Here is a 16,482-nt window from a genome sequence, read left to right as displayed (position 1 = left end):
TCATTTTATCCATTAAATATTTATCCGTGACTTTTAGCTGTTGGAATTGCATTTAATATTTCAGAAATGTATTTATTCAGCACATTGTGCTCTTGAATTCAGATATTTTTTAGTATTTTTAATTTTTATTAAATGCACTAATTTATGTGCTACTTTAGCCTAAATGAACTTCAGTTGCAGAAAATTGTTGGCGGGGTTATTGTGTCAGTATTTCGGGCCGTTTATTTATTTTTTATTATTATTAAAAATGTAGCTATAATTGTCCTGGAACACACAAAAAATATGAAATCAGCCTGTGAGAGTTTTTATTTAGTGTTTGTTTCTTTGAGTATTTAAGATTTTGGGACTTCTTCTTTTCAATGTTTTCTTTGACAGGAATGGGGAGGAAGGGAAAACCTGCAGATAGCAGTCCCAACACAGAGGAGGGATCTTCCAGTGACTGCCTGCCTTGCCAGCAGGGTTGTGCCTACTGTAAAGATGACACCCCCTGTGTGGTACAAGAGGATGGCGCTCTTCGCATGGCTGTGGTCTCTTTCCAGTGCCTCTGCATGCTGATCGTCTTCATTAGCATGGTCCTTATATACCACTTTCGTAGGAATAAGGTAGGTGTTATAATAAAACAATGATTTTCCAGATACGTCATCTTGAATTGGTATTAAAGGGCATCTTCTTCTTTAATATAATCATATTTATGTGTTTTAAACCAAGAATGTAGTCATTAATGCCATGAAGAGCTAAAGTTTTGTGACTCAACAGTGGATAAGAGAGATCTACACTAATTTAATTCACAATTGCAACATCACATCAACATGTTTGATGTTTTATAGGCCATATGGTCATCAAAGCCCGCTCGAACTAATAAACAGTAGTTCCAAATGTGGGTGGTCACAATAAAGCTTTGAAATGATTTCAAATGAATCGAACACTTCAGATCAAGTCAAAATCACCACCTTGGATCACGACCAAAGTTTGCAAACACAAAAGCACATTTACTTTGATTCATACATCAGACCACTCACCATTCAATCTGTTTAATCTTTTACTTATGATGCGTGGTTTATATGTATATTTGAATGATGACACCTGGTTGAAATCCCCTGCTTAATTTAGTAACTTCACTAAGTTTTACATTATTTACATGACCTTGAGACCATGCACCTTTAAAAAGAAGAGTATGAATGTAAGATGTGATGCAAAGTAAAGATTGAGATTTAGCTCATGCAAGAGTGCTGCCTGTGGTACGGTGGGGTCCTATAATCAGTCACAGAGAGTGAATGATCAGCAAACGTGGAGAATACTGTATTTTACTCGTTTCTTACTCGAGCATGGCATGAGTTTGCGAATTAGTCACGTTTATTTTTGTTTTTGTGTTTGTCTGGTTTTTCTTTGCCTGAATGAGCTTTTTCATTTGACAAGCCCCAAAACTACTTTCAGCTGCTCCCTTTAGGGGTCGCCACAGTGGATCATCCTCCTCCTAGTTTCATCTCATTGTATCTACTGTATCGCCTTTCTAGATCTCAATTTCTATCTAAAAAGTGAAAAAAAAAAAAAGAAAACAGGCTGGATGTGCTGGTAGTGGAGGAATTTAGAGACTTAGTCAGGTTTGAGATTTTAAATGGACTTAAAGGCTTAAAAAACTATTCTGTTAAGTTTAGAAAAAGATTGTGGTTTGGGTTCAAATACAACGGTTGTCCTTTTTTTTTTGCCTGGGTGAGGATACCTATACAAATTTTGTGGTTGATCAAAAGAGCTCATTCATTTTTTCATGTTATTGTGATGTAACCGTAACCTCTGACTCTAACCCTCTCTAAGTCTATACTTTCCGTACATGAAGTAGTACATACTACTTACACGAATTACAAATTCAGTCTAATTCGTAGCATCTCTTTGGTGATTCTTTTGTTTCTTGGATCTACGTAACTACTTTTTTAAAAGTGGGATTTGGCTTTTCAACTCAATTTTATTCAATTTTATTTATCCAGCGCCAAATCACAACAACAGTCGCCTCAAGGCGCTTCATGTTGTAAGGTAGACCCTACAATAATGCATACAGAGAAAACTCAACAATCATATGACTCCCTATGGGCAAGCACTTTGGCGACAGTGGGGAGGAAAAACTCCCTTGTAACAGGAAGAAACCACCGGCAGAACCAGGATCAGCGAGGGTCGGCCAACTGCCGCGACCAGTTGGGGTGAGAGAAGGACGACAGGATAAAAGACATGCTGTGGAAGAGAGACAGAGATCGATCCTCCAGGAATCAGTCCTGGAGTTTTCAAGTACCAGAATTAGACTAGCGTCAGAATGCTGTGGAGGGCATTGAGTTACATTTGTTAGTTATCAGCAAGACTATATTTTAGTCATTTACTAAGCAGCACTTTGATGACACAGATTCCTCATCAGTCTAGCAACTCAATTTGTTGATGGTGTCTGAGCATCACTGCTCTAATATGCCGGAAAATGAAACATGCATTAGAAACAGAGTGTTTTATATATTAATACTAATATTCAAAAGCTTTGCGACTCAAAACACAGAACTACCTCAACACACACTCAGGATGCTACACTTGCTGGGATCTGCAAACCGTAGCAGACAAACAGGAGATTCAGTTTCATTTCACTACAGGAGCCAACTCAGGTGTGAGACCCTACAATGTTAGAGAGAAAACCTCAACAGCCAGACAACCCAATCAAGTAACCCTTCTGCGACAGTGGGAAGAAAAAACTCCCACAAAAAGCAGAAGGAGACGGGGTGTGTATTGTGTACTTTTCCAGGATAAGAAAAAGTGAGATACCATATGGGGAAAACTGCGACTGCTCCCACTGTTCAGTGTTACCTGAATACACCGTACAATGTCTCGTGTTTTGGAACAAAAAAATAAATATATATTCATGTCAAGACACAAAACTTGATTTTGTATGGTTAATATTTCAAACATTTTTTCTTTAGTTTAACATCTACCTAATTAAATCTCTGAACTTTTCAGCCTCCCATTGCTCCCGTTGTTTCTGTCAGTTAAGTGTCTTAATTACTAGCTTTGAATTGAGCATCAAACATCTGAGGTTTAGCCTGAAGATGCTCCACATTCCTGACAAAGGAACTTCTAGCTGCTCTGTCTTCCACACCCGAGGACTCTGCCATTACAACGGCTAGAGTTCATCAAAGGATCATCCCCATTATTAAAGCAGATGGATGTTTCAGGTACTCCAGGGCTTTGTCATAATTTAAAGGCTACTTATATAATTCCAATTAATGTCATTAAACTAAGTTTAAGATTTTGTTTCAAAGTTCTTTGCAGACTTTTCAATTACATTCATGCAATTTAATTAAATAAGTTTATCTGGTGCACCAAGAGAGCCCTTTTGCTTTCTTTTGCATGTATCTTTAAATGGGTGGCACAGCTGTCCTCTGCTCTCTGAAAGCCCCCCTCAAGCGCCTTGTCAATTAGAGGACGATATGTTGCTAAATATCTTACACAAGAGGTGCACACAAAGCGCCTGCAAATGGTGGATGCTTCTATAAAAAGTGCTTAAGGGAGGAGCTTTTGCTTTGCTCTTCTCCTCTTTCAAGTAACAAGGAACAAACCTCCATCCTCTTTAAATCAGCCTTGAGTATTTTGACATGCTGTGTGATACATTTTTAATGTGAATAAAAACTTTTTGGCTTACAGAATCGCCTAAATGATACCCTGTTTCTGTTATATCTTTTAAAAAGTGGGCAGTTCTGTACATGTTATTTGGTTTATTTCTGTTTACGGTACACACACATCACAATTAAAGCTGTCCATTTATGTTTTTATATTAAAAACTGAAAAACTTTCTTCTGCAATCTGTTTGTAATGTAATTGAAGTTGGTCATAGTGACAAACCACCCAACACTACAATTGCTCTTTATGTGGCATTTGAGTCTCTTTGACATCACTGTTTTGGTGTTATGGCCATTGCATGGCTTTGAAATGTGGTTGTTTGGTGGATTTTTCTTCAGTGAAAAGGCCCCAATAAAACCTCAGTAATAGTTAGTTAAGGCTTTGGTCCTTCCTGGAGGATCGGCCAACGACAATTTTCCACCAGAACAGTCTCTCCTGAGCTGCCTTATCCTTTAATGGTTGGTTTAATGGTTTAATATTGCTCTGTCCACTGCTACAAGTTGATTTTGCTATTGCTATATTTTCTCGTCACCAGACTGAGAGTATTTGGCACAGGTACTGAAAGAATCAGGACTTGGCTGCTGTTGTGGTTCTCTGCATCTCTGCTTTATACAGATTTCAAGTTAAATAATCATAGCTTGATGTGTTGACTGATCTCCCTGGGGCCACAACAACACCACTAGTCCCACCACCCTGTACTAGTAAAAGATGAACAACTTGAGCTTGTGAATGTCTTTGATACCAGTTGGCTAAACATATTATTCCTATTTTGTGCTCAGATTTCTTATATATTAAATGGTCGATAAATCAGAAGTTTAATAATTGTTGTGTGTTTGTGTTTCCACAGAGTATCAGAGCATCAGGTCTTGTCCTGCTGGAGGCCATCCTGTGCGGGGCTCTGCTTCTCTACTTTCCAGTAAGCCTGAGACTCTTGTGAGCTTGTGCATGTGTCGCCGTGCAGCCTTGGATCTCTTCATGCAATCATTTTTTGAAGTGTTAGCTGATAATCTACATGCCATGCTCCTTTGAGCTGAAAATAAAAATGTTCTCCTTGACTGAAGGCTGGCATTCAGCTCGACCTTCACTTCACACCGTCGCTCATTCATCTAAAGCAAAATCACATATCTGAGAACAAAGTTTCATATCTGCAGCAGCGGCACAAAGTGGGATTGTTTGCCTTGTCAGACAGTGCAAACCCCAGTTCATAAATCATACTGTTCAGGTGCTTTTTTGGTGGCAGCTGAATGGAGCTGTGATAAGCAGGGATTTCACAGCCGAAGTGTGCATGTGATAAAATGGGACTGGCAGAGACTAACATCCCAGGGCTTGTTGGTGACCCCCTGCTAACTGTACACAGAGCTGGCCAATGAACCCAGCAGCCTGTCAACACTACCATCTGTTGACCAGCCACTCACGCTGCTTCATACGCATTGTGTTAATTTAAAACCAGCACACAGAATTTATTTTTACTGTAACCTTTTTAAGACTTTATTATTTTTATTTATTGTTAACACAAACTACCATCATTTGATCCAGTTTCTTTAGTTCTGAACTAAACTTATCATTAATAGTGTCTTGAATTCAAGATTTATTTTTAAATTCATTATTTAGTACTTGAGCTTCTGCTACGTCAGCCACACCCAACCCCTGCTGCACTCTCCCTTTAACCGATTCATTGATCTATTAATCCATCAATCTAGAGATCAATTCTTTCTTTCTTTTTTCTTTGCTTCACACATACATTTAATCGCTTTGCTTTAAAGACACAAGGAATCAAATAATTGAGTAGATACTTTCAAAGAAGACCTACTGTGTTCTTCTCCACCTCCATATTTCTAATCTTGGAATCTGCTGCAGCGTCATTGCATAATTAACAGTTAACAATTAACATTAAAATTTGTTGTATCTTTAGTATATACAGTCCTGCAGTTCATTCTCTGTCTGAACAAAACCAGGCTCCTGTCTCTTTAATCCTCACCTCCTGAAAGTATCTTCTAATTGGCAGCCCCTCGCCTGGCTTCTCCAAACAAAACTAAGCCACGCCTTCACGTCTCAGAAATGCCCATATAAGGAAACGAGCTAATCCCAGAGCGATATAGGAATAAAATAAAACAAAACTGACCATTTAGAGCAAGGGTGGCTTGATATTTTTCCTCAATGCAACCTCACTGATTTTGATAAAGTAAAAAAAAAAAAAAACACTGCACTGTGCGCCCAATCAAAAGAATGATAAGTAAACAGCTGAAATATGTTTATTTATATATTATAATATATACCTGCATCAGTGAATGAATATAACATAAAAACTCACAGATACAAACCGAACAGATACATGGTCATATTCATGAATATGAATTAAATTGTTTAGCTGTATCACTGACGGAAAAAAACAACTAAATAAGTAAAATTTAGTATATACATATTTAACATTTATTTGGGCCGGCTTCCTAAATATATTACTAGACACCAAGTATTTAAATATATATTATTATTATGTTATTATTAGATATAGATTTACTTCCATTTGAGACACTGATGGGATCAATATACAATTGGGCAATCCCCACACTTGTATTTTAGCACTGGTGAACTCATCAGTTTTCTACTGTGGCAGGATCTAACTCCACAGTCTCGGACTGCAGCTGCTGGTATTCCATGATCTGGTCTGACACTCCAGAACGTGCAGCTGGCTGAAAACTGTTTTATGCTGGTAGTTTACTGAGGCTTCAGATGTTCACTTCAGATATGTCTAAGCTGAAATAACAATGTTGGTCCCCTCAGTCCAATTGGATTACCAATGCTGGTGTCAATACTGATTCGCCCATACCTACAGTACTGTCCAAAAGTCTTCTCTTCTTTATGTTTTGTTTCCAAGGAGTCACTTTTTTTTTCTTCATTTTTAAAGTAGTCTAGAGCAGTAATTTTTCAGGCTTTCCAGAGGCCTTTAAAGGGCTTTTTTGGACATTGTCTGATTTTTTGATTTTCAGTGTGTGTACCTGGTATGGTTTTGCTTTTTTCAAACATTTGAGTATTTCCAAGTAATTAGAAGCTCAGTGGAGAGACAACTGATTCTGTTACAAAGTATATTTTGTATGATTTATTTAAGAAATATGTGTCACCCACAAACACAGACATAAACACTGTGTTGAAATTGTGGCTTTTATTGGTTTTTGATTGGAGGGGTTTTTAGTTTTAGGACTCAGAGTCAGATTGAGATGGTCTCTAACCCCCGTTGCATATTTTAAGCACGTTGATTTTAGACGTTTTTGGCTCACTGGAATTCTCTTGACCTGATTGTTTGAAATGGTGTCCATTTTTAAAATGAACAACTTAGACTGTAAAAGGGTATCAATGTGACAGCAACTAAGGGATATAAATAAACATAATGATACTATTTTAAGATTTAAAGCTTCTTCAGTGTGTTAATGGGCTTTGGAAATGGATTTCTTATAATTCAGGGAGAAATTGAAGTAGAAAATAAGAAACATATTGGATTGTCACTTGTGGTATAAGTTTTGAATAGTGCTAAATAAGAATAAATGTAATTCCACCCATGTAAAATATCCACTGAAGCTGTAAGCTGTGCGACAGATTAAGGCTCTTTCTTTATTTTACTTACCAAAAAAATTATGTCTAACAGTGTTATGCAATCTATACCAGTGAAAAATCAATTCAGGTTTATCAGTGACACTGTTCAGCCAGCTTCTGCAGTACCTCATTATTTTTTGCAGATGAACACCCACATGCCATTGATTTACATGAAACCACCATTATGTCTTTCTCCCAGGAGCACGGGGCATTGGCTAATTGTAATTTAGTCGCAATCACGTGGAGATATATGCTTAGCGAAGCAATGCAAAGTAAATGTAATTAAAGCCAACTGATGTAGAGCCGAATAATCAATGCAATTTGCTGTGACAAGATCCTGGAAAGTAATAATGTTTGAAATCTGCGAGTGAAAGCAAGCCCGGGAGTCAGGTTATTGGTTAGTGAATGAATGAATAGCAGATGATATTCTTGCATCCAGCTGGAGTAGTGATGGCAGCGGAAGCTAAAAATAGATGGCTTGTAAAGAGGCTGTACAAAGGAATTTGACTTTGTAGCTCACTCTGTAAATCCTACCTCATTTAGAGATTACAATACTTTGAAATGTTCTTGTGGAATAAATGCAGGAGGATTCAGTTTGATCGTCCGCCATCAGCCTGAACACGACAGAACTTGTTTTGATAATATATGATATATTGGCCCAATTGTGTGTGTGTGTGTGTGTTCGTGCAAGGGGAAAGACATCTTTCTGCATTTTACTCTGCAGCATGCTAGATTGATCTCCACCCTGATGCATTTCCATGTCTCCCCTGTGAATCCCACATGAGCCATGGCTGCGAGGGCGAGGCACATCACTCCCAATCTAAATATAGATTCAGAAATATTCCACCGTTGCTGCCGCTGCTCCTATTTTAAATATTTCCACTGTTATTAAGCAGCAGGAGAGCTACATCTCTTTCTGCTCCTGTGGCATTCAGCTTTGTGAAGTAATGCGATTTTCCCCCCCTTTTTTCTCTCCTGGGTGTGTCACATGCAATAACTTCAGTTTCCCCCCCCACTCCCTCCTGCTTTGAGATGAAAGGAGAGGAGGGAGGGACAGACAGTGCAGAGGGAAAGAGGCAAAACTATGGCAGTGCCAAAACTGACTATTTCTGTCTGGCTGCGGAGATGGAGAGATGGACACGCATTTGTGAATCACAATGTGATCCTTGGATGAGCTTGCCAGTTTACGTCTTTGTGGCTTCTTATTGACGCTGTTGGTGAGGCTTCGATTGGAGCAAAGTGACTGTTTGGATCGGCGCGTTTTCCTTTCAGGTGGAGCCAGGAACACATTCAGATAGGAAACTTGACTTGTAAGGGAGATAGACATGGAAATACAGAAAGCTGCTTTACTGAACATGACTTTACTTATTTTAGTTTTCTACAGCTTCCAGAAGAGAGAGACTCTTCCACATTTGCCTCACTTGTGCTCCATTTACTCATGTTTTCTGTGTGTCACTTTAATCCGTGTTGATGTTCTTTCACTTGTTGTTATTTTCTATCTACCTTCTAGCTTCTGTTGCTCTTAGCAATGCACCTCAGTACTTGTGATGTCAAATATTCAGTACTTGCCTACTCTTTTCCTGGCTTATGTTTGTAGTATGTTTAATTACCTAATAACTTAAAGGACGTCAAATTAACAGTTTTGGAGATTTTAGACATTATTTTTGGCCCGTTATTTTCCTATGATCGAATTCATGGGAAATTTACTTTTAGGACTGGGGATGCTGAAAAAGTGGGCAATCCCTACTGAGCTCTATAGATGTGAAAAATTAAGGCCAAGGGACACTAAAGCTCATATAATAGCTACTACTGATCCAAAGAAACAAACATATCTTCATGATCAAATTCAGGTTATTTACTTGGGTTGAATTAAATCTACTTCCTTTAATTCTTCCACATCTCTGTAGTCAGTTATGGAAAAAATGCACATGCATATGCACACACATTAGAAATCACCTTTGCCAAAAATAAGGTTTCCCCTGCAGAAATCACATCCTTGATTCCTTTACCCACTCAATGCAAGGAAACCCAAGTCACCCATTGGTGGAAAAAAATAACAAAGCACTGCAGATAACCAGTAACATCCATGTAAATGCATCATATGAGGCTTCCCAGCCCTTCTTGTGTGCACTCCACTGCAGTCTGCCCCAGAGACAGCCCTCGTTGTTGCTCTCTTCCTCCCACACCCCCTGCGCTGCTGCTCATGCATTCATAAATGTTAACACATATGTAAAAGTGGTAATAAAGCGATAATATCAAATTTACTATTTTTGATTTTGGTCAGTTCACTTCCCAGAGATCATGTCTTAATTAGATTTTCCTCTTTTTTTCCCTTCTAAATAACCAGGCAGCTGATGAGTTTCTGTTGTTTTCTATTCTGTGTTTACCACTTTACTTTAATTTTACTGCCCACCAGTATTTCATATTTATTTATATTGCCAAAAGTCCATAAGTACATCCAATTCTTAATCTATAGGAGTTAATATGATGTCAGCCCATCTTTGCAGCTATAACAGCTTCAACTCTTCCAGGAAGGCTTTCCACAAGGTTTACGAGTGGGTTTATGGCAATTTTGGACTTATCCTAAAAGTATATTTGTGAGGCCAGAGACTGATGTTTGACGAGAAGGCCTGCCTCGCAGTCTCCATTCTAGTTCATCCCAAAAGTGTTCTTCAGGTGCAGGCCAGACGAGTTGTTCCACACCAAAGTCGCTCATATAGGTCTTTATGGACCTGGCTTTGTGCACTGACAGTCATGTTGGAACAGGAAGGGGATGACTTATCTGCAAACACTACCAAACTAAAACTACAAGTTTCACTAACTAGCAGGAGTGAAACTGCCATGCTGGTTGAGAATGTATATCTTCAGAATGAAAGTTGTGCCTTATCTCTGCAACCAACATATTTCAAAAGGTGCAACATTTACTTTAGCAAAGACAAAGGGTCTTTGTTTAGTGTTTGCACTGCACTTCTGCACTTTTCAGTTTCAATACTACTCAGTTAGTATTTGCAGACAAGTTGGCATCTCGAATGCAAACTATAGACAACTTTAGCGATCTGCTAGAGAACCAATCAAATCCAAGAAGGGTTTTTGGTGTAGCACTGTATACCTTCTTGCAACCAATTTCATCTAGTGACAGTCAACAACAACTTGTCAAGCCGTTGTAGGGAAAACACTTTTTTTTTCAACAACTTGTGGTTGCTGACTGGTCTCCTGACCTATGTGACTGGGGTGTTACTTAAAAAAAATCTGCCAAATCCTCACTGTGAAAGTTCCAAACGCTTTTCACAATCCAGTTGTAAAAGAGTGTCTCAAGAGTTTCACTTCTTGACTAAATAAATATTAAAAGAAAAAAGAAAAAGAAAAATGTGTTTAACCATAATAGAAGAGATTATAGTCCTCTACCTTCTGCTCAGTCGTTTGGTTGGGGCAAAGTAGAGAATCTATAGAGTCCCCATGTTTTCCACCACTGGTCTTTTGGGTATTACTCCCTTTTCCCCATCCCTGTCTTTCCACCTGTCCAATCTCGGCATTGTCTTTGTGCCAAGGAGGGCCAAGGTGCTGCCTCATTCCAACTTAGGGGTTTTGCCATGCATGGCAGGACGAAGCCATGCCTTCACAGCGCATCAGGGGGCTAATGAGAAACAGTATGGCCAGAGGATAATGGATCCTGACCTGACAGGCCATGAAACACAGTCTGCCACCCGTTAGTCTGCCTTTCTCTGCTCTGCCTGCCATCCAAGCTGCTCTGACACTTTCAATCTGACTTGAGTGGATCTGGAGAGTTGTTTTGTGCATGTGCAGCCTTCCCTTCATACTCTACTTCCTTTCCTCCTTCTGAAAAATCCAGAGTCTCCCAAAGCATACAGAGACTAAGCTGAGGATGCGTTGCTGTAGCTCAAGTGCTCCTACTTGCTTGAGCAGAGAGACAAGAACTATGAGAGAGTGGGGAAAAAAAGAGAGTTGTATGGCATGCAGGCAGGCTATTTCCTCTGATATGTCTCATTGTGTCCTAGCAAGATGGGAATATCTCTCTCTGAGGTTGTAACTGGTGATGAGAAGGGAAGGGAATGTGGGAGGTGGGTGCAAGTCAGCTCCAGTCTTGACTGAGCAGAGGCTGAGCTGGATGTAATTTACACTCAGCCCACCTCAGGGAGCGGCGGGAGGAGAAGAAACCATTACCTCCCTCCAGAAAGCTGCCCTTCCCATGTGGCAGTGTCAGCTTTCATATAAAAATGGATCCATTGCTATTACAACACTCCACCTCTCTTCTGCTTCCACCTCCCACCGCAGCTCCCTCCCACTCTCTCATACTGAAGGTGTTTCGTAGATTAGAAATAGAAGGGTCGGGGAATGAGCAGGAGATGATGACCGGACAAAGTGGGGCATGGGCGGACCGCATGGCTGTCACCATTTCATGTCAAAACATTAAAAGTAGCGTGAGAGCTTTGTTGTGACAGAATGATTCCCGAGGCTGCACAATCCCATTCTCTACTCAGATGGAGACAGACACACTAAATGGCTGAAAGTCATTTTTCTCCCTTTTAGCTGGTAGCAGTTTCCAAAGAAACTGTGATAACAAAAGGCTGAAATTCGGCACTGTCTGTTCTTTTGACTGGAACTGGCTAATGTTTTTAGCGCTTGGTGTTAGTCGTTTTTGAACCTAAATTGTGATGTGTTTATACTCCATAATTGACAGATGACTAATATATGATGTTGTATTTCTGCACTTTCATTTCGGTAAGTGCTCCATTAGGATGATGTTGCTCTTATACCCGTCATCGCTGGCAACCCTGAAAATAATTCAAACTGTAATTTTGTATTACGCAAAGTTTGTTGCAGGCTATTTTTTAAAATCTGTTAATAAATAGTAAGACCTTTACAGTATGAAGCTATCTAACAATGATTCAGCAAACACTGCTGTGACTACAGTAAAACTGCTCAAAAACTAACATTAACCTCTTAGGACCTGGCGTCCACATCACATTTTGGGTTATTTAGACCAAAATACTCAATGTTACTCTACAAGGGCCTGATATCCACTTACGAGGACATTATACTGCTACTGTTCTATCGAAATTTTAAACAAATATCCTCATATGTGGAAACAAAAATTAGGTTAAAAAAATCTGGTAATTCTTTGTTTTTACATTCATCAGGTCCCAATCGGCCCATTTATCAAAGAGAAATTAAAAATGCATGCCGTGGAAGAGTTTGGGTTTTAGGAGGTTAATCTTCATGTGAGATTAACATCAGCTGATGGGTTGGCTCTTATCTCTTGATACCTTTACACACAGTCATGTATAGTGTTTTAATTAACCTGCTTCAGCTATGCAAAGTTGCTGTGCTCTGCAAGCTGGTTTGCAACATACCATGTTCCCAGCGCATATTTCATTCTGCATCCGATGGCGTCTGTTGTGATTGATATCTGCTCAAGTTTGTGCTGAGGTATTTCCTGGAGAGACAGGAGGTCTGGGAATGGAGCCATAGCTCTAATACAAATATCTGAATTTTATTTAATGTAATAACTATGGAGAACGACAGGTTATATATCTGCTTTAGTCGTAGTCCTCACAGGTCTCACTCGGGCAAAATGTCTATCCATTCATCCTTTTTCTTAAATGCTCATCCAATTCAGGTTCGTATGCAGACTGTGGAGCACCATAAAGAGGTCACCAGTCTATCACAGGTTAAATGACAAACAGGAATTAACAGGAAAACACAACAAAAACTAAATTTAAATAGCACACTCCATAAATACTAAACTAGAACTGAAGTAAGGACCCACTCAGCTTAATAATAACAATTAGAAATCTAGAGTTTAAGAATATGAAACACAAACTAGGAGCACTTAAACGTGAAACAACCCTCAACAAAGCCCACGAGTGCCACAGACCATAACAGTAACAGACAGAATATTGTGCGGTCTGAGCCCAGCACATATGGAAGCTTTTTTCCACTACTGGAATTTAATAGTTTTTTCCATCTGTAAGTGAAAATGTCAGGTTAGTATGTTGAAATTTTGACTTACAGTTATAACTAATGAGATACTAACTCAAAATTTTGAGTTATATCACTTTTTTGGGCAGCTTCAGTTGCCTCAAGGTGCTTTATATTGTAATGTAATATAAAGCACCTCTCTACAATACTACAGAGAAAACGCCAACAATCAGATGGCCCCTTATGAGCAAGCGCTTTAGCGACAGTGGGAAGGAAAAACTTCCTTTAAACAGGAAGAAACCACTGGCAGAACCAGGCTCAAGGAGGGGCGGCCATCTGCCGTGAGCAGTTGGGGGTGAGGGGAGGAAGAAAGGACAAAAGACATTCATTCAGGAAAAATGGTGATCATTTAGTTGGTTGACTGTGTGAGTTACTGTGAGGTACAGAGCACCTTAGTGTCTTTTAGCTCATTGCCCTATAACCTGAAAACTTCCTCTAAATGCTTCATAAGAACTCAGCTCACTAATAATTTTGTCTCTGCATTTAAGCAGCCATTATTTTGTGAAGACAGAGGATTTTAAAAACATAAGAAAACAGACCACAGTTAATTTTTGCTCTCTGCTCTTTAGTGAAAGCAGTATACTGATTTAATGGCACAAAGGGAGAGGTCTGTCGTCCCCTGCGATCAATATCCTGTGGCATCCTGACCTTCACAAGAAGGTGGATCTATCCCTAAAGCTTTCACCTTTTGCACCAAACACCCTGCACCTATGCATTTGCATTTTTATTGTCTGCACATAACAACTTAATTACACACTGCTGCTTCTCGGAGTGCTTCTTCTAACTGCATTAGTCTGATAAAAGAATCCACCCACTTCCTTTTTTAAGTGTTATTTGCTGAATATCTCTTTTTTGCCCTGCAGCGAGAGCTAATTATCCAAAGCGTCCTAGCACTAAATGATTTTTGTTACACTCTGTGGCGCATCTAGTTTGGGTGTCATATTTTTGTTGTGGGTGTACAGCCATTCTTACATGAAGCCTTCGGGGAATGAAAAGTGCTAAAGTTTGTGTTAAAAGTTTGCTATGACAGGTTCTGTTTACATTTACAGGATAAAACTGACTTCTTCAGTTAAGGTCACATTAAGGTCTAAATATCCAAAAGCAAAACCCGAGTACCATAAAACCTATTGTACAGTAACCTGTACAAATGGTAGTAATGACATATTACATAATAATGTTGTTTTTGTCTCATTTTAACAAGACTTCTCAAGTAGTTTCTAACCTGCAGATTCATTTTCTCCTATTGCGTTTTTTCTACTCAAAATAACAAGACATTCTTCCCGTTTAACCCCAAATTATAGCCCCTTTTGCAAAAGTTAACCTCACACGTGAGTTCAAATCCTTTGTTAAATTCTTTGGATTTTATTGAAGAACAAATATCACACAGACTATCTGCAGCTTTTAAACGGTGACACATAACAAAACTTCAAAGAATGTTAAAGTAGCCAACATCACAATAGCTCCCTGGAAAGCTGATGCTCACACCACAGCTGGCCGGCTTGCGTCACAGTCCTATCAACAGGGACACTTTCTGGTGGGTAACCAACCCAGTGAATCTCAGTGTGGAAGCCAGCTGGTGGGTGCTGAAATGAGAGATGATTAGGAATGAGAGATAACCGCAAATTAAGTGACTGAGTGTTGATTGAATCACTAAGTGGGTGAGTGAGTGAATCTTGCTTGTGTCATGTTTGTCTGCACTTTCAGTCTCCCATTGCTCCTTACTGTTCAACATAGATCTTCTTAGTTCAACATAGATATAATATATAATAATATATCATATATTTCGTCCCATGCCTGTTTCTATTGTCAGTTCTTATCATTTTTCTATTTAATCATTATAATTTTCTAAATTGGCTTTTAGGAGAAATGTGCTAAATGTCATACCATCAACATTTAAGTGGAAAAGAAAGAATAAAATATAGATATCCTCAACTGCACCAAAAGGTAATCCAAATAAACACAGTGCATTGACCATAAGGTTGCTCTCTTCCAATTCATTTCAAAAGCAGACCCATAACCTCGTCCACCGTAAGTGAAAAACTCAAAAAACTGTTTTAGTAGTTGTTGTGAATCATCTGCCTTGCCCTTACTAAGGCTACGTCCAAACATACACAGGTATTTTGGAAAACTGAGATTTTTTTCCTTTTCGTTTAAAAAAAAATCCCAAATCCCATTTCTGAAAAAATATCTCTAAGATCTCTAAGATTATCAGCAACAGTATTTTGTCTATATCCGCCATTGTAGAAATTCATCTCAGGTAAACAATAACGTGACGAAGGACAGCGTCAAAAAAGGCGCACAGCTTTGACGTTGCGTGACTAAATCTCAGTTTTCCTCGTCCACGTGTAAACGCATAAACTGAGTTTTTCGAAAATCTCCACCCTGGCAGGAGTTTTTAAAAATCTCCATTTTCAGTAATCCAAAACGCCGTTTACGTGTGGACAAAAGGCCCAAACGGATAGAAAAAGCTGTGTTTTCAAAAATACCGTGTAGGTAAGACTTTTCAACTTCTCAGACTTTTTTTTTTTTAAATCTGATTTACTTGTTCAGTTTAGATTAAGTAATTATTCTGGGTAATATTAACACTCATCTTTATGAAGAATATGACAGCCTCAACACTGCAATAAAATTGCAATAACTTGTCCTGACATATAGCATAGAAACTTAACATTTAACATTAATCCCTAAAAACTCTCTTTTGTCTGAGTATTTTAATAACATTCAGATTTACAATGTTTTATATTACAAAACACTAGCAAATAAATTTCAATACAGTAGATGCCTTTGTTTCTGGAAATGCTATAACTGAACTATGGAAGTGATTCCTCCATGGTTGTTTTCTTTCATGTCATGTACCAGCAGAGTGGGAATCAGCTACTTAAACTTTACTCCGACAGAAGTTGATTATTTTGTTAATAGTTGTACATCCTCACTTAGTGCAATGCTGGATATGTAGCTAGTACTGTGGCTCATCTGAAAAGGAAAATGTCAAAGAGATGCTTGGCCCACTGGTACAAAATGCACAGAAAAGTAAACCTGTTGAACTGCTCAGTAATTCAACTATTCAATCAGCCATTCCAGTGGCAGCAGCTCAGTGCATTAGTTGTTGACACTACCATTGTTTTTGTTTTTTTTGTTTTTTTGTTATTGTTTTTTTTTACATACTACTTATGTGACCAAACTAGTAAGCAAGCATATGTGTATGTCCCATAATATCCAACTGCTCCTAGTTATTATTAATTGGTTAAC

The 16,482-nt window shown here is 38.7% G+C and overlaps 1 protein-coding gene across 2 annotated transcripts in view; it reads left to right on the top strand.

Annotated features, from left to right (window-relative positions):
- Window positions 1-16,482, top strand: part of gpr158a (G protein-coupled receptor 158a) — a 93,410-nt gene that overhangs the window by 51,548 nt on the left and 25,380 nt on the right. For both annotated transcript variants that reach the window (XM_004551870.4, XM_004551871.4), the window contains exons 4-5: window positions 376-602; window positions 4,493-4,561. In XM_004551870.4, coding sequence (XP_004551927.1) covers window positions 376-602; window positions 4,493-4,561 — 296 coding nt within the window. The remainder of the gene's footprint in view (window positions 1-375; window positions 603-4,492; window positions 4,562-16,482) is intronic.

Source organism: Maylandia zebra, linkage group LG9 (genome assembly GCF_041146795.1).
Source record: "Maylandia zebra isolate NMK-2024a linkage group LG9, Mzebra_GT3a, whole genome shotgun sequence".
Lineage (NCBI taxonomy): Eukaryota > Metazoa > Chordata > Actinopteri > Cichliformes > Cichlidae > Maylandia > Maylandia zebra.
The sequence above is the reverse complement of the archived record's forward strand: the minus strand, read 5'-3'. Positions and strand labels throughout refer to the sequence as shown.